The 26,715-nt window shown below is 41.5% G+C and overlaps 1 protein-coding gene across 1 annotated transcript in view; it reads left to right on the forward strand.

Moving 5' to 3' along the window:
* MPP4 (MAGUK p55 scaffold protein 4) overlaps positions 1-26,715 on the forward strand; it is a 36,094-nt gene that overhangs the window by 3,562 nt on the left and 5,817 nt on the right. Inside the window, exons 4-17 of the mRNA XM_043910631.1 lie at positions 1,953-2,033; positions 3,910-4,041; positions 5,307-5,388; positions 6,824-6,909; positions 8,634-8,705; positions 9,157-9,353; positions 12,477-12,541; positions 14,481-14,498; positions 15,162-15,200; positions 17,087-17,107; positions 21,083-21,097; positions 22,218-22,259; positions 23,403-23,573; positions 24,999-25,079. Coding sequence (XP_043766566.1) covers positions 1,953-2,033; positions 3,910-4,041; positions 5,307-5,388; positions 6,824-6,909; positions 8,634-8,705; positions 9,157-9,353; positions 12,477-12,541; positions 14,481-14,498; positions 15,162-15,200; positions 17,087-17,107; positions 21,083-21,097; positions 22,218-22,259; positions 23,403-23,573; positions 24,999-25,079 — 1,102 coding nt within the window. The remainder of the gene's footprint in view (positions 1-1,952; positions 2,034-3,909; positions 4,042-5,306; positions 5,389-6,823; positions 6,910-8,633; positions 8,706-9,156; positions 9,354-12,476; positions 12,542-14,480; positions 14,499-15,161; positions 15,201-17,086; positions 17,108-21,082; positions 21,098-22,217; positions 22,260-23,402; positions 23,574-24,998; positions 25,080-26,715) is intronic.

Below are 26,715 nucleotides of genomic sequence, written 5' to 3' on the forward strand. Positions count from 1 at the left end.
GATAATTGCAATGTAGCATCCTGCCTAGTTGCCTCTTTCTACTCCTGCTCCCTAACTATCTATTCCTGTCATGGCAGCCATTAAGACATTCTGAATTAAAGATGAGTCAAAATGTATCACTTCCCTGCTCAAACTCTTCCTACAACTTCTCATCTCAGAGTAAACATCAAAGTTATATAGCCAAACATAGTGTTATCTCTCTTTGATGTTGACTTACCATCCTCTCCCTTATTCACTCTGCTCCAGTCTCATGAACCACTTGTGGTTGTTTGAATCAGGCATGGTCCTGCTACAGGCCCTTTGCATTTGCTATTCCCTACATCAGTAATGTTCTTGCCTGTATATCCACATGATGTGCTTCTTCATCTCCTTCCAGTTTCCACTGAAATGTCAGCTTCTCACAGAGACTTTCTCTGGTCACCCCATCTAAAATTGCAATCCCCTCATAGCACTCCCTATCCACCGTCCAAAACAAGGACAATTTTTTCTTCTTAATTCTTTTCATCATCAAATAAAACTATTTTTTTTTACTTACACATTTTACTTATTATCTGTGGCTCCTAACAAAAATGTAAATTCTATGAGTGTGGGGATTTGTGTCTGCCTATTCATAGCTGTATTTGCATCACTTAAAACAGTGTCTAGGGACTTCCCTGGTGGTCCAGGGACTAAGACTGTCCTCCCAATGCAGAGGACCGGGGTTTGATCTCTGGTCAGGGAACTAGATCCTGCATGTCAGAAAAAAATCAAAGATTTCAAGTGCTACGACTGAGACCCAGCACAACCAAGTAAATAAATACATACATATTTAAAAACAAACAAACAAAAAACAATACCTAGCACATAGTAAATGTTCAATACAAATTTGCTGAAAAATGAAAGTTGCTCAGTCATATCCGACTCTTTGTGACCCCATGTACCGTAGCCCGCCTGGCTCCTGTGTTCACGGGGATTCTCCAGGCAAGAATACTGGAGTTGCCATGCCCTCCTCCAGGGGACCTTCCCCACCCAGGGATCAAACCTGGGTCTCCCACCTTGCAAGTGGATTCTTTACCATCTGAGCCACCAAGGAAGCCCAATATTTGGATGCATAAATATAATCCATTTTATTTTTATTTATTGTCCAAATCACATTAATAGAAATTTTTAAAAAGAAAAAAATAAAACCTTACAGCCGAAACTCCAGTAATTAACAACTCAAATTGTCCTTAGCTATCCATGGGGAAACACACACATGTGATTTTATTCAGCTGTAACCCTAGAGAGTGGAGGTGAAGTTTGCTAAACCTCTTGTTTTCATTTGACTGGATGTGATGTTGCTTGACTGGTGAGCATTTACAGAGTTAAATTCTTGACAGCACTTATGTTCTATAAGAAGCCAGGTCTACACTTAAACCAAAGCAAAGGGATCAGAATTTATTCTAACAATTTTTTTTGTTGCAATAAACATTAAAATTACTAATCAGATAAAAGTCCTAAAATACAAATTACCATCTCATTTTTTTAATTGAAAAATGGAACAATCCATGGGATTAAAGCTACTTGGTTTTCCAGGTAACTGAGCCTGTACCTGGAGAACTCAGATACCTTAACTTGCCCATAAAGCATTCACATGAGCAACCAGTCACTTTAGAGGCACTTGAGGGACACTGCCTTGACACATATGATCTCACAAAATTAAGTTAGTCCTTCCTCCAAGTCTGTGAGGTGCCAGGACAAGGGCACTGTGGTTTAGATCTATCCCCAGTCTTAGATTCTACCTGCTGTAATGAAGTTTAGTGAATAAGGAAAAAATGCTAATTTCACCTGACTTTAAAGGTGAAGAAGAAGGCTTTAGTAACAGCTTTTCTTAGGTAAATATCATGTCAATAGACCTGTTATCCAGCCTGGGTGATGTTAACTAGGTGGTAAAGATTATTAAAAATTCACATGTATGCTTTCCCACCAACCAGGTAGTGAAGATACTACATGAAACCCCCAAGTCCCCTGAGATCCAAGAGCTAAGACAGATCCTCCAGGCTCCACACTTTAAGGCAAGTGCTTGCTAAAATTGACAAGGTATAACCATCCGGCACATTGACAGAGTTGGGAAGAAGAAATAAAGATGTGCTCTCTGAACAGATGTTCTTTTACTGTATGTGGGTAGCCAACAGATTATACCGAAAGATGTGGGGCTCAGATGTGACTGATGGGGGGCTTAATCTCATTGGTCATGGAACCAAGCCGGCTCTGTTTATACGGAGGCGTTCAGGACTTCCCGTGGCATCTTGTTTACCCCCTGAAAAGCCACCATTCCGCTAAAATTCTGGGGGACAATTAAGGCAGCATACATCCTTTCCAACTGGGAAATATTTTAAGTTTCAGAGATAAAGTGTATGAAGGTATTTTGAAAAAACAATGTAATAATGAATAGCTGTATGAGGGGGTATATAAAGAACATTTGATTGCAGAACAGAACCCTACCTTACAGGTTTTGAGACCAATTTATCAACAAATTAGAACTTTAAGAGACTATGTGCATCTGGAGCAATGGAATTTTTGAGTCAAAAAGTTTTATTTCACAAGACAAACCTACAGAATTTTCTCTGAGTTCCAACAGAGTTCTATCCACCAATCTCAGGCAGAGTTGTAGAATGACTACTTCCCCACCCCATGAAATGAAATTTTAACATACCAGAACTATTTGATCATACCTGAAACCAGGGGAGTGCTTTTTCTCATCCTGTTTCACATGGGATCTTGGGTGTTACTGACAAATTAAACCAGCAAGATGTTTTCATTACTGCCTCTCATTCTGCCTTGCCTGGGGAAACGATTACAATAATTATTTTGTAGTTCAAATTTACAGGAGCATCATGGATTACATGGGTTTCCAGGAAATGAGATCATGGCAGAACAGATTTTATCAGAAATGAAAGAATAAATGATGTGTTGCTTGCCCTCTGAGTGCCTTGTTTCCTTATCTGTAACGTGGGGACGATGAATATACTTGCCTCATGAGGATGTGTAGAGAAGGCAACCCTGGTAAATTAATGCAGCCCCTGTGGAAAACTGTATGGAGGTTTTTCATAAAACTAAAAATAGAGCTACCATCTGACTCAGCAATTCCACTCCTGGGTATATACACACACCTCCCTCACCCCCCCACCCCCGCAAAAGCCAAAACACTATTTGAAAAAAATATATGCACTCCAACGTACATAGCAGCACAATTTACAGTTGCCGAGGTATGAAAGCAACGGAAGTGTCCATCAGCCGACGAATGGATAAAGACGGTGTGATACACACACACACACACACACACACACACACACACAATGGAATATCATTCAGCCATTAAAATGAATGAGATTTTGCTATTTGCAAACATGGATAAAACAACGCGGATGGACACTTTGAAAGAATTATGCTAAATGAAATAAATCAGACAGAGAAAGACATACTGTATGATATCACTTATATGGGGAACCTAAAAAATACAACAATCTAGTATGACAAAAAAGGAGCACACTCACAGATACAGAGAACAAGCTAGCAGTTACCCGTGGAGTGTGAGTGGGGAGGACCAACACAGGAGTGAGGGAGTGCTGAGTATGAACCACTGTGTGTAAGACAGGCTACAGGGATGGATTGTACATGCAGGGAATATAGCCATTATTTTGTAATAACTGAAAATGGAAAGTAAACTTTAAAATCATATAAAAATAAATTTTGAAAGTTAAAAATATATGTATCCCTGCCTCAGAGTCGCTGTGACGATTGAGTTAATCCACGTAGAACACTTAGCACTGAGCCTGGCACGGACGTGTAGGCTGTTGCTGCGTGTCTCCCACAGAACTGAGGCAGCATCTGCTAGGTGGGTACGTCCTATGCATGAGGTTCATTTGCCTTTTCCCTCTCTGTTTCCAGGCCTTGCTCAGTGCCCACGACACGGTAGCTCAGAAGGACTTTGAGCCCCTTCTCCCCCCGCTGCCAGACAATATCCCCGAGAGCGAGGAGGCAATGAGGATTGTTTGTTTGGTGAAGAACCAGCAGCCCCTGGTAAGGAAATCATCTCACTAATATATTTTCATTTAGGATTACACCAGGGTTAATTGGGAGCTAAGTTATCTCTAGTAGTGCCTTGGGCAATATTTTTTTTAATAAAAATTTTCTTTAATTTAAAATAAGCAAAATATTTCAAAGGCCATACATAGAACCACTGGCAGTTTTCCTTATGCATGTGTTATTTAAACTAATAATTTCTCTTTATTCAACTATTAGCTTCCCCCATCCAGTCAAGGATATCTTTGAGCTACAAATTATTCTCCCTTTTGGTGAGGGTTATGTGTTTTCCCCTTTTTCTGCTGATTTGCTGATCACCTACCTGTCTTTCTGACTTTTTCACAGCAATTCTATTCCCAGCTAAGCATGGTTGCCGACAGAATTTTGTAATACTTGTCTGTTCTGTTTCTTCAGTCAGCCAGAGGAAAGCAGTCAAAATCAGCGCTGTTGTACTTTCTCCTCATTTGATTCTAGCAGAGATCAGTGCTTCACCTTAGAGTTCTTGAAATATAGTGTGGTAGGCAGCTTGAAACAACTGTTGGGCAATATTCTTATCTATAGTCACCTATAGTGTGAGGCACTCAGGCAGCAGGAGGGAATCCATGATAATAATGGCTAAAATATCTCTTAATCAATTTTGCCTGTGATTTCAAACACTTTACAGGTTGTAATGTTTTCACCAGGAAAGATTTCTGCTTAGTGTTTTTCTTTTTTAACAGCTATGAAAAAAAAAGAATTATTTTATTATTTGACTCTGTGACATGTACATATATTTCACCTAGTTCTAATGTATTTGCCTAAGTTTTTTCCTCTGTTAAGAGGAAGCTAAGTAAGGCCTTAATTTGATTTTCTAAGTGTATTTCCTTTGATTAGGTTGTAATTGTGGAAGTTCTGTTTATCTCTGGAAGGATCTCAATATTATTTGATGTCTATGTGGTTGGATAGAGACTCTGGTAGACCCAAGTGAAATGGCCTTTCCTTTTTGATGACATGGTGTATGTGTGGCCCTGAGCGCGAGTGAGTGATAGTCACTCAGTCGTGTCCGACTCTGAGACCCTATGGACCGTAGCCCGCCTGTAGGCTCCTCTGTCCACAGAATTCTCCAGGCAAGATAACTGGAGTGGGTTGTCATTTCCTTCTCCATCTATTACCCTGGTTGGTACTAATTCCCTTGTTTGAAAGACCAGAGTGACATTGAGGGAAGCCCCCAGGAAAGTGGTCATGTAAGGTAAAAAATGGGCTCCACTGTACTCTCTTCCTAGGGAGCTACCATCAAGCGCCACGAGATGACAGGGGACATCCTGGTGGCCAGAGTCATCCATGGTGGGCTGGCCGAGAGGAGTGGTAAGCTGGAGCAGTTGTGTGCAGGCGTGGCCGGGAAAGCAGGGGACCTTGTCTCCTACGTAAGGTCGAGCCTTTAATAAGTTCCATTGCTTGGTTACTAAGAAGGAAGACAGAAATATTCCAGAGAAACTAACCCTATCGCCCTTCCTCACCGAGTCCCTCCATTCTATGCATTAAATTAATTTTCTTTCACTTTACATTCCCACATAAACCTAACAAGCTAAGTATTATCCTGCTACGGTATAGATGAGGAGACTGAAGTTCGCAAAGATTAACCAGCTAACTTGCTTGAGGTTTCACAGTTTGAGTTAGGGTTCAAGTCTAGGTCTGCCTCTCTCTATATTCCCAACTTTCGCTCTCCACTTGGTCCTTCTGCTTTCAAAAAGTCACAGCTCTTCCACATCTTCAAACCATTGTTGCTTGCCTTTTCTATCCGGGAACCGAATTTCCTTCTTTTCACTGCTGCGCTTCTGAAACCAGCACTTCTGTAGGTGCCGTCCCTGGTCCTCACTGCTCTTGACCCTGGAAACCTGGGGCAGAATTCATATGCCAACATCCTTAGAGAAATTACCCAGAGACTTCCTGGTTGCTAAGTCCACTGGCCTTCCCTTCAGCCTCGGTTCTATTTTTACTTCTCTAGCACGTTTGATGTTGTTGAAGATAGCTTTCTTGAAATTTTCAAGATGCTTCTTGTCTCCACTGTCTTACCTCATAATTCTCAAGGCTTAATCTTAACCCCCAAGTTTCTCTACACTTTCTCTTTTGAAGAATACCCCCACCCCATTTCCTTTTCATTTAACATTTACTCACCACCGTGACATCTTTATTTTTATTTTTTAAATTTAAGTGGTGCTGGGAAAACTGGACAGCTACCTGTAAAAGAATGAACTTAGAACACTTCCTAACACCTTACACAAAGATAAACTCAAAATGGATTAAAGACCTAAATGTAAGACCAGAAACTATAAAACTCTTAGAGGAAAACATAGGTAGAACACTTGACGACATAAATCACAGCAATATCCTCTGTGACCTACCTTCTAGAGTAATGGAAATAAATAAATAAGTGAGACCTAATTAAATTTAAAAGCTTTTGCACAGCAAAGGAAATTATAGACATCTTTATTTTTAGTGCTATCTTCGTACCAGTATTCCAGTTCCATTTTACAACATCAGATTAGAAAAACTAAAAATATCACCATTAGTTAATGCCCAGTGTTAGTGAAAAGGTAGAAAAATGGAATTCTCATGTACTTTGGTGGTGGTGTAAATTCAACTAACCAGTTTGCTTTATTATTCCTATTATTTCACAGTAAAACTTAAGATGTCAGAACATGCTTAGGTTAGTGAGTTTGTTAAGTAGTGTTGGGATGGCTACTGCCCTTTTTGCGAGTTGTTTGGCGCCGCTCTTTGTTTTGTGTTCCGGTTTGCCTAGGGCTGTTATATGCCGGAGACAAACTGGTGGAAGTGAATGGAGTTTCCGTTGAAGGACTGGACCCTGAGCAAGTGATCCACATTCTGGTAACAGTCCTCCTCGCCTTACCCATGACTCACTGCGGCGTTGCATCCAGCCCCTGGCGTGTGCACCGTGACTGGAGGGGGATTCGGGTCCCTGTCGGCAGCCTACTCTCTCCAGGCCCTAGAACCTGTCTGTTTCCATGCATCTCGTCCCCCTTACCTGCTTCCTCCCCCCAGTTGACCTGGACCCTGCTGGAGATGTCCTTCCCAAGCTGCTCTTTCAGCCTCAGGAAGACGGCCCAGGTCCTCATCACCTGGGCTGCTCTGTTGGAAACTGAGCCCGGGGTGGGCAGAGTGAGACTGTGGAGGAGTCTGGACCTGAGCAAACCACCCCTTGCTCCCCTAACATTTTTATGCTATTTCTTTGAGGCAGCTTTGAGGTAGAAAAGAAGTCCAGAGGGCAGCATATGGGGAGGGGGACATCTTTGCTGGCCCTGCTAGTCCTTGTGTTGAGATGGGGATTTATGACCTGATTATATGAGCTTTTGGTTTCTTTTCGGTTCTCATTCCCATCCTTCAAACCATTGTCCGGGTCACTGTTCAGCTGTCAATGTAGCCAGAGCGCCATGCCCTGCCCACCTCCCCTGTGCATTCCCCCACTGTGGGGCCTGAGGTTGACTATTATATATTACATATACTAGCGGTCCTCACACTGGGTTCTTGGGAGAACTCTAGATTTTCATAGATGTGCCCTAGGGACTGAGATGAGAAGTGGTATAATAAGGAGTATGTGTGCATGCTAAGTCACTTCAGTCGTGTCCGACTCTGTGCGACCCCATGGACTGTAGCCCGCCAGACTCCTCTGTCCATGGGGATTCTCCAGGTAAGAATACTGGAGTGGACTGCCATTTCCTTCTCCGGGGGATCTTCCCAACCCAAGGATTGAAACTGAGTCTCTTGCATCTCCTGCATTGGCAGGCAGGTTCTTTACCTCTAGCGCTACGTGAAAAGCCCCCAGTAAGGAGTATAATAAGCACTTAAATATTTTGCAAACTGCTATGCAAGATTCTTTGTGGTATAAAATGTACTGCCAAAAGAGCTTAAAGGACTGTCAGCCACAGATACACATGTGTCCACCGCAGTCCTTTTGGTACCAGCTGTGGAGTTACCACCACAGTGGCATCATGAGATTCCTGCGTGAGAATGAGATCTTTCTTGTTCATCTCTGGATCTCCAGTGTTTGTCATGGTGTGTTTTGGGGGGTGGAGCAGAGGAGGGGGTGTTCCTACCTCCTGCATCAAGCTAGGAGGTTCTCTGTCTCCTCCACCCTTAGTTTAGAGGCTTGTCAGTACTCTCGAGAAGACTTGGGAGCACTTTGTCTTCTTCCCCATCAGATGAGGCTTCCTGATGCAGAAACAAGTGTTCAGGAAAGGCTTCCTGACTGAGACGTGAGGAGTGAAAGTCAGATCAAGAGTTCCTCTCCCTCCTCATGCCTTGGGGGGAAAAGAGCTTGCTGAGTGTGGTGTCCTGATGAGAGCAAGGTGGAGGGTACTAGGAGAGTCCAGCCTCAGGACCCTGGACCCCCCGCAGCAGGACAGAAGTGAAGCTAAAGTTCTTCTAATGTCCATTTCTGGGAGGTGATATTTAGCTGTTGAGCCCTTGTAAAAGCCCCTGTGGGAGATGTCACCATTTGATCTGCACACATTGAGTTTTTAACTTTCACCTGCCAAACCCTGATAACCCAGTAAAGCCTGAGATTTGCCATTCTCTCCTCTGACATTTTCCAGGCCATGTCTCGTGGCACAATCATGTTCAAGGTGGTTCCAGTTTCTGACCCTCCTGTTAACAGCCAGAAAACGGTAAGAATTAACTGAACCTTCAGACCCACACACAGTAAATCCTCCACAATAACAGCAAAAATTAAAAAAAAAATTTTATATTTTACTACTATCCTCTGTAATGTGTTAATCATTTGTTCAATATTGTATTGCATATTTTTCAACACTGATGACATGAGACGCAAATCCGTAAATGAACACAGTAAGAGGAGATGGGGTATTGAGAAGTTAAGAAGTAACGTCAGGAATAGTGAACATTTGAGCAGAGACTTCTCAGAGCTAAAAGATTTTATTCCCAAAGTCACTTTTTTTTTCATGGCTCTTAGACTCAGTTCAAGGAGGGATTTCTTCTTGGTGAAGATGGAGAGGAAAGATAGCCGCAGTAGATAGAAGAGTGAGAGAGATGATTTTAAGTCTTAGCAAGCTGGGGGTAAGGATTCTCCTGATGATGTCACTGTGTGCCTATCATCAGGTGTATGTCCGTGCCATGATCGAGTACTGGCCCCAGGAGGACCCCACCATCCCTTGCATGGATGCCGGGCTGCCTTTCCAGAAGGGGGACATCCTCCAGATTGTGGACCAGAATGATGCTCTCTGGTGGCAGGCCCGGAAAGTCTCTGACCTGGGTACCTGTGCTGGCCTAATCCCTTCTAGCCAACTTCTGAAGAGGTAAGAAATGTCATCATTCCTGGACCTAAGACCAAGCCATCAGAAAAGAAGACATTTCCCGGGTTTTTGCAATTAAAGGAGACAAGCAGTGTTACTGCAGTTCAGATGAGAGAAGGAGAGACACGCAGATAGATGAACACATACTGGTCTATAAAGCCAAATGTCAACTTGTCAATATGACCTAAACATCTTAAATACCAAAGGGGCCAGGATAATCATATCAACTGGAAAAGAGAGAAGAGTACTTGGGAAACTAAAGTTTAAAAGGTAGTTCTGACTCCCTCTATTAACCTTTTAAGGCTCAGTTGAAAGCTCAGTTCCTGAATCTCAACCCATCACCATCACCTTGGTGCTAATGAGGTCCAAGGAAGTGATTAGAGATAGAAAGAAGATAGAATAAGAGACCCAAGACTCAGCCAATGTTAAGAGGTCACAAAGAAGAAAATGGAACCAGCAAAAGAGACTAAGAAGGAATCGCCAATGAGACAGGTCATGAAAATCAAGATGGTAGAGTGTCCTGATCAATTGTGTTCACCACTGTTGTGGAGACTGAGAATTGACCACTGGATTTAGCAAAGGAGGTCATTGGTGATCTTGATAAAAGCAATGTCAGTGGAGGGGTGGGCCAACGTCTGAGTAAAAGGGGATTTGAAGACTTTGACAGCAATGAGCAGGGGAAAGTCTTTGAAACATTTTGTATAAGGCAGAGCAGAGCAGTGGAGAAATAGCTGGAGGAGAAAGCAGAGTGGTATGAGAGAGTTTTTAGGTGGGGTAGATAATGCTAATGGGGGAAATCCAGTGAGAGGGAAACTTTTCTGATATAGGAGAAAGAGGAGAGAACTGCTGCTGTTATCAGTCCTTGAGGAGGCAGATGGAGATGTGATGAAGTCTAAAAGTAGAGGGGTTGGCCCTGGACAGGATTCTGAGCAGTTACCCACAGTAACAGCAGCAGCAGAGAATGCAGAGTGTGGGCACAGCTGAGGATGAGGGATGTGCTGCGAGCTTATGGACAGTCTCTTTCATCTGCTCTTATTTTCTTATCAACCAATGTCATAGCTGGCAGTAAAGTGGGTAGGAGGTTTTGGGAAGGAAAGAGGAGAAAGCTTGAGAAGTTTCTATGAGAACTGGAGAGAAATTGATTGAGTAAATACAGTATCAGCAGCATTAAGGACCCACTTAGGCTTCAAGTCCATAAATTTATAGTCAAATTTACATAAATTTGGTCAGCTTCCTGGGTGGACAGATCCAGACTAGACAGAGAGTCAGACTTAGCAGTAAATCAAGAGAGGGAGAAGAGAGTGTCTTTCCTGACGGATCATGACATTTATGCTAAGGAGGGAGGTGACAGTGTAGGATCAGTGGAAAGGAAGTCAGGTCAATGGGTTATAGGTTCCTATGAGGTTGATAGATTATTGGAGTGGGAAGACAGAAGTCCCTGGTAGAAGAAAGGGATGCTAGATGTCAAAATTATAGAGATTGTTTTGGAACTGAAAGGTCTAGGGGATGACAGTGGGAGGCATTAGCTAAGGTCATTGGAAGAGATGAGATCAAGGAACCAAGAGGCCAGGGTGTTGGAAGAGGCACTAATGTGCCAAATAAAATCATCACGAATTATGACGGAGCAGTGTAAAGAGCATGGGAGTGAGAATGGCTTCCAGAAGCATCAGGAGGAGGGTACTCAAAGTGAGGGCCTCTTCTAGGGAAGAGGGAGAATGGTCTGCAGATGGCAGGACAGCGAACCCCCACCTCCAGGCCCTGTGGAGTGAGGGCCTCCTGCAGTGGTGTGCTGGAGCCGGCCCTCAGAGCCCGTGTGCGCCCTTCCTCATGGTCAGTGACATCTTGAAATGTCACTGGCATTTGGTGGCAGCTTGAAATCAGTCGCAGTGGGAATGCTGACACTAGCGAAGTCCGTTAAGTTGTACTTCAGGGTTCCCCTCCCCCCAACCCTGGCGGGCTGATTTACCCACACACACCTGGGAGCAGGGGCCTCCGGGGGACCCGCGTTTGGTTAGGGCAAGAAGGTGAAAGGTGAAAGTGCAAGCATTAGTCACTCAGTTGTGTCTGACTCTTGAGACCCCAGGAACTGTAGCCTGCCAGGCTCCTCTGTCCATGGAATTCTCTGGGTAAGAATACTGGAGTGGGTTGTCATTCCCTTCTCCAGGGGATCTTGCTGACCTAGGGATTGAACCCAGGTCTCCTGCATTGCAGGCAGATTCTTTACCATCTGAGCCACTGGGGAGGCTCCAAGAAGGTAAAGTGTTGTGAGAGGCTTCACTAAAGGTTCGCTACCAGTTCCAGAGGGTGTGTGAAAGGAGTGGCGGGTGGTAGATGGAACAGGAATTACAGTGCAGAGGATAAGGAATGACTTGAATTTGGGGGCTGAGGACACACACAGGGATAAAGGCCTAATGAGATTAGTCTTCATGGTCTCAGAGCAGAGAGTGGTGAGGAGGCTCTAGCGGGAGTCTTGCAAGGAGCACACAGAAATGACAGGCTCATTGGATCAGTGCACAAATCAAGGGTGACAGAAGGAGTTGAAATTCATGTGGCTCTAAAGGGACTGTGGAGAGCCTCACAGCTTGGGAGGGGAACCAGAACATGCGGTGAATATTCTGAGACCCGCTGGAGCAGGCTAACAGGCACTGAAGCCCAGGGCATGTGAACTAGGGTCATGGGCTGGGTGTTAACTCGAAGTCGGTTTGGCTCTGAGAAGATGCTGTGAGGCAGGACAAAATAAGAAAGACCGTACATTTGGAGAACGTACTTGGCAATGTGTGTGGAGGCTTCCGTGGTGGCTCAGATGGTAAAGAGTCTGCCTGCAATGCAAGAGACCATAGGTTCGACCCCTGGGTCAGGAAGATCCCCTGGAGAAGGGAATGGCTATCCGCTCCAGTATTCTAGTCTGTAGAATTCCACGGACAGAGGAGCCTGGCGGGTTACAGTCCATGGCGTCACAAAGAGTTGGACTTGACTGAGCAACTGACACTTTGGAGGTGGAATCTTGTTCACTGGGTTGGAGGCAACAGAATTCTAAAAACTTTCTGTCCTGGGGATCTATCTCACCTGGGTTAACCTGGGTTCTTTTTTTTTTCTTTTTCTCACGGTGTATTTGTTTTTTCACAGGAAGCAACGGGAGTTCTGGTGGTCTCAGCCGTACCAGTCTTACAACCACCTCAGATCCACCATCTGTGAGTGTGCTGACACCTCAAACCCAGCATGTGCCTCACGGGGAAGCCAGCTCCGTCTCTCCCAGGACTGGCTTCCTGCCCAACGGAGGATCTTTAAACGTCCCCATGCCCCAAATGGCCTTCTGGCAGCCATCTGAAATCCTACTGTAAACATTATTCCTTGGGGTTTAGATGAGTTTTCAGTTTGTGAAGATGCAAATGTCCTTGTGTCATGACACATTCAGGGATCACTCCCCAGCTTGAAGTCTCCTGAGATGTCAATGGCTAGTCCGTGCATTGTACATCTACTGGCAAGCAAGGCTGCGTGGTGGCATAGTGCGTGTGCCTTTGACAAGTAAACGTGAGACTGAATTACTATTCAATGAGTGTATTTTGCCCACTACACAGTGTTTTCATATGGCAGTGGGGCAATGGTCAGCAAAGGCACCCACGGTGGTAAATGCTTGTGAACGATTTGCTGCCTTAATGAGGGATGTTACTTGCAGAGTGCAGCTAGAACCTTCTGATCAAGGCCCTTCTGATACGCTCTCGGCAGCAGTTACAGAAGGGGAAGAGGCACCTGGAGGATGGAGAGGGCCATAGACATAGATTCACCCATAGAGAGTTCTCACCCACTTGATTTCTCAGTTCTCTAAGTCAAAAATCCCTTTTTTTCTCTTGAAAACATGACAACTATAAAGACATTTTTTGGGAAATAAATTCTTAGAATTCCTTTACACTGGCAATGTTTTCATACTGCCTTCCAGTTATGGAACCATATTTGACATGGTTATAGTAACAGCTGCAATACTACCTTTTATCTTTTTTCCCTAATGTAACATTTTGTCAGAAACATTTGTCATGATATAATCTTCATGGTGATATTCTAGTTATTTCCCCTGTGCTTTGAAAAATTGTTTGTTTCCTAAACCAGATTGAAGGACTTCTTTAACTCATTTTTCTATTTTGTTTATCAAAGGCATATGAAAATTCTAACTCAGCTTTAATCAGTGTCTGATAACTAGTAGGACCACTTGTTCACATTTAAGTTGCTTGCACAGGCTACGTGCCACTTCTATTAGACTTTTGCAAAGTCCATCTTGAAAAGAGTTTCAAGCTCTGTATTATTATCCTCACATATTTCTGAGTCCAAGAACCCCAGGTATAGAGCCCACTGACTTAAAGGATCATTTCTCACAGAGATGTTTTCGACGGAGGACATCATTATCTGAACCATCAAGTCATTTCTTTTTAGTTTGTAGTATATGTGCTGCCGAAGCGAGCATTCTTTTTAGTTTTTGTAGATGATGTTACAAATAAATATTGATAAATGTGAAATATCAAAATGAAATATTATTTCATATCTCTTTGTTCTGCTTGAAAGTTACTATAGGAAAAAAAATCTCAGGAAAGGTTACTGATTCAGAAGGTGTACACAACTTTATTACTCAAGAGTTATGGAAAAATTCCAAGCATGTGTTAGTTTATAGCCAGTTACTAAAGAGTTATTAACTGAAGATGCACTGTAGTTGTCATCTCTTTCCCTCCCTCCTTTCTCTCTCTTCCTTGCATCTTTTCTTCCTCTTTCCCCCTTCCTTTCTCTCCCTTTCTTCTTTTCGTTCAAGATTTGAATTCTAAAAATATAATGAATGAATAATAAGTGCCTTAATTCAAAATGAGTAGAATGCAACTCTTGCAGAGTTTATTAGGATAGAAGGGAATGGGATTTGCCAGAAGCAAATAGATTCCATTTCCATCAAGGCTCACGAATGTATTGGTTTCTATAGGATATTCACTTAGCATTTTGTTACTGAGTCTCCACTGAATTTTTAGAGAATAATTTTGGCACTTCACTTTTCTTAATGTAGGTAAATTCATCTGATAAATTATAGCATAAAATATTGTGCTAATATTCTCTCTTCCCCTCCCACCCCCCACTGCTTCAATCATCTGTACCCAGCGATTTCTATGGAAGAAGGTAGGAAACAGTATTTGTGGGAAAAAAAAGCCTCATTTCCAAAGCTACCTAGAAATTTCCTGTAGCTTTCTTAATTCACTTCATTTCAATTCAGCTATTTAATAAGCTCTTTCTGTGTGCCTAATAGTGTACTAATCACTAATACCTTAATTTATAAAAAGATATCAGTCAAAAGACAACGTATACAGGGTTTGGGTTACACTGTAAAGAGTTCTGAGTTGAACAATTTTAAAAGTTATATTCTTTTATTCTCATATATGTATATATCCCAACTAAAGGTAAAAACAGTTAAATCTTTTTGAGTACTTACCATGTGTATGAGCTTTTCCTGCATTATCTCAATCCTGTCCAGTACAGTATGTATTGTTACTACCCTCATTTATAGATAGAAAGTGGAGGCTTAGAGGTAAAATCATTTGTCCAGCATTCAAAAGCCTATGCTTTTATAATTTTAACCATTTGATGTCCTGTAGCCTCCCATAACATATATTTTCATTTAGTACAATAGAGTCCTTTTTATCTGTCCATGTGAGTGGTTGTTATAAGAATAGCATGATATACGATGGTCTGAGTTTCATTGCCATAAGCCTATACACAGGGGATTTTTGTTGTGATAGTAACACATTTTAATTTCATTTTTCCCCTCTCTGTGCTCTTTTATAGATGATGACATGAAGATTGATGAGAAATGTGTGGAAGCAGGTAGTGTTGCTTGATAGATTTACTACTAGGAGAAGTACAAAGCAGCTCAACTACAGATTTTCTGAAGCAGAGTCAGTCAAAGGACCTGTGGGCCTTCTTCTCTGGAAGAAATGTGTAAAATAAGTCCCCACCACAGCATTTTCCGTGGTTCTGACCCTCAGAAGGGAAATACAGCTGGAAGGATGTCTCCATGCTCCAGACCAACCTTTTAGAAAGTGTTCTAGAAAGCAGTATTTTGGAAGTGATCACAGAAACACACAGTAATGCTCTAGTGTTACATTCAGCAACATTCATGAGAAATATCTAGAACCCACATGCTGTTTGTGAAATACCACGAAATACTGAGATACCAAATTTTTAAAAAGCAAAATATCTAGTTATTGTTTGATATCATATCATTCTGGTAGATCCTAGTATGATCAGTACTCATGGGTTCCAAATTTATGAGAGATATATTAAAACTTCTCACATTTCTATCCTTACACTTTTTGAAAATTGGGAAAAGATGTTTCAAATTTAGTGGCAAAACTAAGATTGACTCAAGAATCACTAGGATTTTGTTGGAAGACTAATTGGAGAGTCTTTAGTCTGATGAGTGAATGTGTCTTGGCTTTACAGGTTAATTTAGTTTTAGAAATTAAAGAATGACATGAAATGTTTAAATACTGAGTATTTCAAAGATTTATGTATATTTCCCCAGAACAACTACAGAATAATGTTGACGTTATATTTATTCTACCAAGTACACATCCTGGGTATGTGTTTTTTAACTAGCAGTAATATTCATTTCCTTTCTATAATTTTAATGAAAAGTTTTTATTAGGTTAACCAGTCACATCTTTCAAGTTCAAAAAACTACAAAAGTATATTCAGTAAAATTCCCTCTCTCTTCCTGTTTCCCTACTCGATTTTCTTTCTCGAGGCAATAAATGCTCTGTTTCTTTGGCATCGCTCCAGACATATTCTGTGCAATGATGTATGTTTTTTCCTCCTCTCCCACATGCCTTACTCTCACCTCTTTTTAAAATACAAATGCATGCCTTTGATGGTATGCTATAATGCTGTTCTGTTCCTGGTATTTTTTCTTACTTAAAATTCTATCTTTGGAGATGATTCCATCATAATACATAAAGAGCCTCCTCATATTTTTTTAAACAGCTTATTGATTAAGTAAGTTGTTATGCATTTATATAATCACTTACTGGTAGACATTTGAATTATGTCCAATCTTTTCTATTATAAACAACTTCACACATGAGTAGACCTTAGGTGTAGCATCACCAGATTCAAGGATGTATTAGTAATATTGCTATATATTTCAAATTGCTCTGCATATAAATTCTAGCTTCTTAATGCTTAATGTCTCTTTAAAAAACACTAGCAATAATCATTTTAACTGATGAGGCATTTGCTTTATCTCAGGTATTTTTCAGTCACCTAACCAACCCTAACCTGTCAAGCTATTCATATACTTCTTCTCCTTATCCTGCTCCCCTTGCTTATGGACCTCCAAAGCTCCCGGCAAGCCTCTAGAAGCTAAGCTGTATAACATCCAACCAGATATTGGAGTTTACCATGACATTCTACCTTTCCCTTCCCTCTGTGTTTCTTTTTAATTTTATTTATCCTTTTTTATTTTATGATTTTATTTATTTTAAGCTCCTGCTGTATCACTTCTTGTCATCACAGCCCACCTGCTTGTATATCTCATTTAAGGCTTTATTGCTACAGACACACCCCTGAGTTGGCCTTGATTTAGGAAAAGCATTTTAAAAGTGTTGTGTGTGCAGAAATATAGGGTCAGGGAATTAGACTGTTGAACTATAGACTTGCTATGGATAGTAACATAACTACACTTTTGTTTTGCCTCCATGGAAAAACGACAGATGAAGAAACATTTGAATCTGGTAAGTAAGACGTGAATATTTGGTACTGGTTCATAAATGTATTATCCAAATTTTGGTATACGTTAAACACTTTTTAGGGGTGTGAATAAATACATCAACGGTATGGTTGTGAGATATTGTAAACTTCACCTTAAGAGGCGCTTCTCATCAGGGACATTTTGGAACCCTCTGGGAGCACTGTTTTGGCTTTCATATTGACTGGGGGCACTGCTGGCCTTCAACTGCTGGGAGTTGGGGGTGCCAGGTGAGCTGCTGAGTGTGAGACTATCCTGCACCATCTCCCGAACGTCCTGCCAGACAACATTCATTACAAATCTGAGTATGTCATTCTTTAACACACAATAGTGATGTGAGTTTTCACAAGATGTAACACGAAAAGCTCATTGGTTTAGAAGAGTGTCATTATGGAGACAGATATTTAAACAGAATAAAGACATTGCCTTGAACGTGTTGAATAATTTATTCCACACATTCTGTCTAATCTATACTGACAAAATAAACTGGAAAGTGAGGTATCTATACTAAATCAATTATTTCCTTTTTTTTTAGCATGTTATTGTCATTATTGATGACAAATGGTTTCATCTGGTATCTGGTCCTCAAAGTACTGTTGACCTTGTTAGTAAAAAAAAAAAAAAAAAATAAGTCCCACAGAGTGTTTAGGGGTTGGCAACCTTTGGGAGTGTGTTAACCTTACTCACCCTCTTCTAGTGTATAATGTTTCATTCTCTCCACTTCATCAGGCTATAATTACTTTGGCACACATTACATCTATTTTAATTTCCTCCTTTCCCATATATACAAATAAATTGAATCTGTTATTATTTATCAGAACATGTTTTTTTTTCTAGTGTCCACTTGTTACTTTGCTTCTCTATTTTCCTCTACTTCATATTAGGACTATTTTCTGATCTTCTTACTTCCTTTAAAGCCATGCTTCTTCAGTATAGGTAGGTGTAAGCATCATAAGAATACTGGAGTGGGTTGCCATTTCCTTCTCCAGGGGATCTTCCCTATCCAGGGATCGAACCCTGGTCTCCTGCATTGCAGGCAGATTCTTTACCAACTGAGCCACTAGGGAAGCCTTCAATATAGGTAGGTATAAGCATCTAATAGTTTCTCATGTCTAATAGAGAAGTCATCCCAAAGATTTATATTTTGAAATATATACTTTTAAAAAATACAGACTTTTAAAATATAAATCACTTCCTTTTACTTTCTTTATATTCCAGTTAGAGCATTGCACAACCCACTCCAGGATTCTTGCCTGGAGGATCCCACAGACAGAGGAGCCTGGCAGGCTACAGTCCTTAGGGTCTCAAAGAGTCGGACACGGCTGAAGTGACAGCACACACGCGCGCAGAGCATTGCACTGGTTTTTAAAAGTGATATGTGTTAGGTTATATCTATGGATTTCATCTTATAAGAGTAGAGAGATTGCTGTGTATATAATAGTTATAGAAGAGACAGCATCGAGGCAGATGCTGGGAAACTACTCAGCTAAATTATTTACCATTTATGTTCTTTCTAAATTTCCTGTTTTCAATTAGATAATTGGCCTGTTAAGGGTGATTTAATGATCTACACTTCGTTCAGTGTTTGGGATTGGTTTAATTTTTAATTCCTCTGGATTATAGTCATCCTTCTTTGTTCTGTTCAACTCGTCATTTTGCTGGAGACACTCTGCATGCCAAAGTTGCTGCTGAGGCTTACAGGTACTTGAGACATCTGTGAAAAGAAAGGCAGTGTTGCAGTGGTCAAAGCCATGGACTGGAGGCAGAATGTCCAAGCATGAATTCTGGCCCATTACTCGCTAACTGGGGGGCTCCTCTGTCACTTAACCTATTTGACCTTCAGGTTATTGTTGTTATTGTTCAGTAGCTAAGTCATGTCCCACTCTTTGCGACTCCATGGACTCTAGTATGTCAGGCTCCTCTGTCCTCCACTATCTCGCAAAGTTTGCTCAGATTCACGTTCATTGAGTTGGTGATGCCATCTAACTATCTCATACTCTGTTGCCCTCTTCTTTTGCCTTCCATCTTTCCAGGCATCAAGGTCTTTTCTAATGAGTCGGCTCTTCGCATCAAGTGGCCAAAGTACTGGAGTTTCAGCTTTGGCAACAGTCCTTCCAATGAATATTCAGGACTGATTTCCTTTATAATTGACTGATTTGATCTCCTTTCAATCCAACAGACTCTCAAGAGTCTTCTCCAACACCACAGCTCCAAAGCATTAATTCTTTGGCGCTTAGCCTTCTTTATGGTCCAACTCTCACATCTGTACATGACTACTGAAAAACCATAATTTTGACTAGATGGACCTTTGTCAGTAAAGTAATGTCTCTGCTCTTAATATGCTGTCTAAGTTGGTCATAGTTTTTCTTCCAAGAAGCAAGCGTCTTTTAATTTCATGGTTGCAGTCACTGTCTGCAGTGATTTTGGAGCCCAAGGAAATAAAATCTGTCACTGCTTATACATTTTCCCTTCCTATTTGCCATGAAGTGATGGGACTGGATGCCACGATCTTAGTTTTTTTAATGTTGAGTTCTAAGCTAGTTTTTCACTGTCCACTTTCACCCTCATCAAGAAGCTCTTTAGTTTTTTTTCATTTTCTGCCATTAGAGTGGTATCATCTACATACCTGAGGTTGTTGATATTTCTCCCAGAAATCTTGATTCCAGCTTGTGATTCATCCAGCCCAGCATTTCACATGATGTACTCTGCATATAAGTTAAATAAGCAGGGTGACAATATACAGCTTTGACTTACTCCTTTCCCAATTTTGAACCAGTCCATTTTTCCATGTCTGGTTCTAACTGCTGCTTCTTGACCCACATATAGGTTTCTCAAGAGACAGGTAAGGTGATCTGGTATTCCCATCTCTTTAAGAATTTTCCACAGTTTATCCTTCAGGTGCTCCATGTCTAAAGTGGGAAAAATTATATATATAAAACATGCTTAGAACATAAGGGCCTGAGGGTTGGCCAGCATTATTATAAAGAAATACAGGGGCAATCAGCAGTTAGTTCTCTAATAGAACTGCAGAGGAAAGTATGCAGCTGCCCTTAGTTAAGGTAAAGCACTCCTTCTGGACTCCTCTTGGTTGAAAGAGTGAGAACTCTCAAGTACATTCTGAATCCTCCTCACTTAGGAGCTCAATTAAGGAACAATTGGCTCCAGGCTGGCATTTTTTTCTAAGATGATTAATTCTGTTCCTTGAGCACTTAATGGGCAGTTAAGTTTCTTAAATTTTGTCCCCAACTTGTCTCTGAATGAAGTATCATGTGACCTCTTTGAATACCTCTGGATGGTATAATCTAATTAGGAATTCAATTTACACACACATACACACACACACACACACACACACACACTCTCTCTCTCTCCCCTGCCAAAAACAGACAAACAAAAACAGGGATGATAGATCTTTCAAGATGCCTAGAAAACAAAGAAGAGAGTATGCTCTGTGTTTAGGTACACCTATCTTCAAGGGGCCAGCTGGAGGTGGAATATGTCGCTGGGCCTGGGATGGGTAAGGAATGAGGATGGTGTGGCTCAAGGCTGCCAGTGCCCCTTGCACCACTTCCTTCACATCACAGGGTTGCAGGCAGACGGCCTCTGGCAGAGAAAGAGAGAGAAGGCTCACATCAGTTGACTTCCTCTAATTTCACTCTTTCAATCCCCATCCTGTGCCAGCTGGGTAGAGGGAAGTCTGCATGGGTAGAGGGCCTTCGAGGAGAGTTGAGATAAGCAGCTTTCAGAAAGTTAGAATCTGCTGGGCAGCAGACACAGGTCCAGTGAGTTTCCGAGTCTAGTTTGTGTGCTGTTCATCTTGCCCAGCTTACAACTTTCTCTAAGGGTAACACGAATGCCTCACTTGTGTCTATTGTTTGTTATTTGTCTTTAGTTTGCCAACTTGATCTCCTCAAAGGCTTAACTTTTTCATGTCTGTTTCTTAACTTACCGAAATATCCAGAGGAACTTTCAGAAGGTAACTATTCATTTTTATGTCCTTGGTATGCCAAATAGAGCTATGTTTCAGATCTTTCAAACATGCCTCAACATGAATACTTCACTGGAAATGTTTTAAGATATGATATTTTAAGGATGAAATCAATGATGAGATATTCAGTGTCATAGAAAATATATTTAAATGAACAATGAAAGTAGTTAGATTTATGACTATATCCCTAAGTAAACATTTTCTTTTAAACTTATTGCCAATTTTCAGTTAGAAAATTGTGCTTACTTACCAGAGGATGGACTTGATACCTGTGTGTTTTCTTTATATTTTAAAATGTGTGTTTAAACACAAAAATTAAGAAAGATCTATGTCATTTCATTCTATGAATAAATGCTCTTTCTATATATTTCAATGATCAGAACACAGTTGTATAAGTGAAAAAGAATAATACGTTAGTAAGAAGTAATTTCAAATGACAGTTTTATAACATTTTTCCCCGTAGTTTTGAATAATTTTTCTGAGACCCCAGTGGAAGCAGAGACAGAAGTTTAAACTAGCTCTAGATATTACTACTAGGCACAGTTTTCCACTCTTTGGCCTCTCAGAGTCCTGGACAGTCAGAAAGAACTTGCATCTATAAAGCAAATACTAATTTTCTACAGAATGAACCATTTCATAAAGGAAAAAATAACAACCCATTTCTAACAAAAAGATTAATTATTGGGCCTACAGAACACCGTATCTGTGAGTTAAAGCCAAAACCAGTTTATATGTTTCCTTTTTAAAAAATCAGTTTTCCTTGGGAACATTTAAAAATGTATACCCAAAAATATGTTTTCACTATGACTCAGTATTTTTTGTAACTTTAAAGAAGCCTATAACAGATTTTTGTTCCAACTATACTAGACAGAATATATTCAGTGTATTGTTAAATTTCTGGAGTGTGTCTCTATATAGTTTAGTGCATGTGATAAAATGGAAAGTGCTTAGGACAGTTTTCAATAAGCTGCCAAGGATAAATTCAGCTGTGCTGCCATCTGCTGAAATAGTGTCGCTTGAGGTTTTAAAGGTTATTTCATGTATCCCTTCTAAGTAAACTTCTCTTTCTCCTTCACATATTCTGTTCCTGCCATTTGCTGTGTCCCAGACAAGGAGGAATTTGTTGGCTATGGTCAGAAGTTCTATATTGGTAGGTAATGATTAATAAAAGGTGGTTCTTTGTCACTTGCTAAGTTATATTCATACCATTATGGATAAGCCTGGCTCTTCTGAAAGCTACTTTTGCTGATGGGTGTTCTCAAGCTGGTTTCTCTCTATGCTTTAGAAAAAAAAAAAAAAAATCAGCCAGTGGCCCCATTTTTTTTTTTTTAAAGCTCCCAGATGATTTCAGTATGCATCCAGGCCTGGGGACCAACATTCTGCTTTCCAGACCCTGCAGCCTTTCTATTGCTTCCTATCTTCTTCTTCTTTTTTTTTTTTATCATTTATTTTTATTAGTTGGAGGCTAACTACTTTACAATATTGTAGTGGCTTTTGCCATACACTGACATGAATCAGCCATGGGTTTACATGTGTTCCCCATCCGGAACCCCCCTCCGGCCTCCGTCCCCATCCCATCCCTCTGGGTCTTCCCAGTGCACCAGCCCTGAGCACTTGTCTCATGCATCCAACCTGGGCTGGTGATCTGTTTCACCCTTGATAGTATACTTGTTTCAATGCTATTCTCTCAGAACATCCCACCCTCGCCTTCTCCCACGGAGTCCAAAAGTCTGTTCTGTACATCTGTGTCTCTTTTTCTGTTTTGCACATAGCGTTATCGTTATCATCTTTTTAAATTCCATATATATGCGTTAGTATACTGTATTGGTCTTTATCTTTCTGACTTACTTCACTCTAATGGGCTCCAGTTTCATCCATCTCATTAGAACTGATTCAAATGAATTCTTTTTAATGGCTGAGTAATATTCCATTGTGTATATGTACCATAGCTTCCTTATCCATTCGTCTGCTGATGGGCATCTAGGTTGCTTCCATGTCCTGGTTATTATAAACAGTGCTGCGTGAACACTGGGGTGCATGTGTCTCTTTCTTCTACCTTCAGACACACATGTGTCAACTCTTTCCGCGACTTCCCTGGCAGTCCCTCGGTTAAGACTCTGCCCTTCTTCAGGGGGGCGTGTGTTCCATCCCTGCTCGGAGAACTAAGATCCCACGTAAAAAAATAAAAATGAACTTTTTCGAATCACAGTCGCCGCCTGTTTCTCCAGGTAGGAGGCAGGAAGAGAGTTCCCCTGCCCTGGATCTCACGGTCCCTCCGTTTCCACCCTCGCAGCGGGTTTCCGCCGCAGCATGCGCCTGTGCCGCCGCAGGGCCCACCGAAGCCAGCTGCGCGCCCAGGGGTGCGGCGCCGGCAGCTGCGCCGGCGCGGTGGGCGCCCCGTACGAGGAGGTGGTGAGGTACCAGCGACGCCCCGCCGACAAGCACCGCCTCATCGTGCTCGTGGGTATGTCCCCAGGGCAGTCTCCCCACCCGCGGCGAGGTTCCCCTGCCTTCAGTAGTCTTGCATTGGGCGTAGTAGTAAAAGTAGGACTCTGTGGGCCTGCATATTTTTTTTAAAAAAGGACGAAACCGTTTTTTAATGTGTTTGTTTGTAAACAGAACGCTATTAATTATACTTTTAATGTCTACAGTTGAGTGCGGTATGCCATGGTGTATATGAACCTGTGTAGCAACAAGGTGTGATATGATGAGGTTATAACAGATTTTTTTTTTTTTGTCCTGTTTAGAATTTCTTTTAGAAGCATGGATGAAATGTTCCCCGCCTCCGCCCCCGCACTGGATCATTAGTCTATATTAGGAATAAAAATGCTTAATATCCATTTCCCTAAGAAGTGTGTAACCCTCTCCTTTAGGAGAGTTTCTAAAAAGCTTCTGGAGTGTGTCTTTGGTGCTAAAGAACAGGGCACATATAGCGCTGGGATGACCTGCCTTGTGACCCAGATGTCTACAAAGCTGGTCCCTGCCGTAGGTGCTGTTCAGTCACTCAGTTGTGTCCACCTCTTTGTGACCTGACCCCGTGGACTGCAGCACGCCAGGCTTCCCTGTCCTTCACCATCTCCTGGCGCTTGCTCAAACTCATGTCCATTGAATCAGCGATACCATCCAACCATCGCTTCCTCTGTCCTCCCCTTCTCCTTCTGCCTTCAGGCTTTCCCAGCAGCAGTAGTAACACCTCTTACTGTCATCTTCTCTGTGTATTCCAGTTGTGATGAAGGCAGGCCCCTTTGAAGCAGAACAACATACTTCACAGCCAGGACCAGCTACAGATTTTTCAGGACACAGAGCAAAATAAAAATCCAAAAGCCCCTATTCAAAAACAAAGACTATCAGTGTGGCAAAGAAAGAGCATTAAGCCAAGTGCATTAGCCTAAGCATGGGCTTGTGGCTCAGTTCTCTGCCCACGAAGCCAGCCCCTGCCTCCAGTTGCACATGGGGGTGTTGACTTCTCCACCTGTTGTCAGGGATGTGTCCCTGAATTCTGTAATTGTGGAAGCCGATTTCTGGGTTGTGCTGTGATAGGAACATCATGGGAAGAGTAAAGGCAGCTTGTCTCAAATGATCTGACATGAGGCCAGAGACTTCTCAGAGTAGCCAATACTAGGCAACATTTTCTGGGGTGACATGTTCCTGCAACTCCCTACCTCTTTTCTGAATGTTGAAGAAGTGTGGGTTACTCCACAGGTCATCAGGAAAATTCCCAAGAATTTTCTGGGGTTATTTCAATTCACGAGAATGGAAGTGACTTTATTTTCCCCGTAAAAACATGTACGCTCAAATGTCTTCAGCAGAAGGATCAAAGTGATGGTTTCACCACATACCTCTGCTTATCCACCTCTAATAATTTCTATATGTGATGTTTTGTGTTTAGGACCTTCTGGTGTTGGAGTAAATGAACTGAGAAGACAACTTATTGAACTTAATCCTAACCGCTTTCAAAGTGCCGTGCCACGTACGTTAACTTTTTCTTTCATAGGGGTTCACACTGGAATAAGAATTTCTTTTTACAGATGCAAAAAGATCTGCAGATGCACTGATCTCAACTATGTTATACCATCTTTGTTGTGAGAAAGTAAGACAGATAGTCCTCAGTATTTCTAACTAAACTTATTTTAATAGAGGAAATTGATTTACTAGCATGTAGCTAGCTAGCTAGGCTTTTGAAAAGTGATTCTCTTTTTTCCATTGCTTAGCAATCATATACATAACCTTTTAGGAAAACTAAATATTTAACAATAATGGCTAACATTCATTCAATATTTACAATTCTCCTGGCAGTGTGCTTGGCTCTTTGAATGCTTTATCATATTGTTTATTTTACTATATGCACATATGATTTTAAAATCAGCTATAGACAGGCAAGCCTGGTGTGCTGCAGTTCACGGGGTCTCAAAGAGTTGGACATGACTGAGCGCCTGAACAAGACCAATAACTATTATACCATCCAAGGTGAAGGAGCATGTGGACATGGGTGCTTCCCCTTTACCTCAGGGCAAGAGAGAAGTTAGAAAAACCACTTAAAGAGCTTAATGTGTGTTTCGTGCTATTTGGGAGACATGTAAGACTGGACTCAGAATCATATCTGAAATATCTAAAGCATGAGAGCTTAGAGGAAGTGGCCAAAGGCTGTTTGGGGGAGGTAGCTGCCATTTCAGAGTCTGTCACTGCAAAAGAGTTGTGATTTTTTTTTTTTTCCCCAAAGACCGGATCTGGGTGGATAATGTGGAAGAAAGTCTGCCTGGGGTTGTCATGGTTCCTGCCCAAGAGGAGGCCTCAATGAAAGGAGATCAAACGTGAAGCCCTGGGTACCTGAGGGTGTGAAAGAAATCACAGATGACTAGGTGGAATAGAGATGGATTTGAGATACCCAGTAGCAGTGGTAGAGGGGTAGGCTTTGCAAAATAACCTACTGAATCCTCTGGGAGATTAAGAGCCAGATTTAAACATCTGCTAAGTCTAAAAGGAGCCATGAGAAGCCAGCATCAGCATTAATTAAGTAAGAGTTTTCCTGCCCTGCTTGCTCCCCCTCCTTCTCTGCACTTAGCCTTGGAGAGTTATAAAACTGGAGGAGAAGCAGTAGGAATGCAATGAAAGGGAAGAGAAGAGAATCAAGCTCCCTCTCCTGATTTCTGACTTCTCTGATGTCAGGCTTCCCTTGGTGTAGCAAGTCTGAGCCAGCTGTGGGGAGAAGGAGCCTGAAATATAAAGTTCACAATTTTGATTATTACATAGAAACAGAATCTTAATTATTGAGGCTCAGTTTCAGGCATAAATTATATTGCAACTTAAAAAAAAACAAAAACCTAAGAGTAATCAGAAGACTTTGAGAATTTCATCCAGGGCCAAACAAATGAAGTTGTTTTTTATGATCACAGCCCATAGGGTGTGCTTTCCAAGTACTGCTTACCTATGTAAGAATGGGCACTACAGAGCAAAAACTAATAAAGAATCGCCACTTGCAATAATCTGGATGAAAACAAAATGCCCACAAAATGTAGAATTGTATGTTGTCTGGATAACCATCATTCAAAATGGGAATATGTTGCCCATATTTTGCTCTTTAAATTGAGTGAACGGTTTTAAGCTCA

The sequence above is a fragment of the Cervus elaphus genome, chromosome 8 (genome assembly GCF_910594005.1).
Source record: "Cervus elaphus chromosome 8, mCerEla1.1, whole genome shotgun sequence".
NCBI lineage: Eukaryota > Metazoa > Chordata > Mammalia > Artiodactyla > Cervidae > Cervus > Cervus elaphus.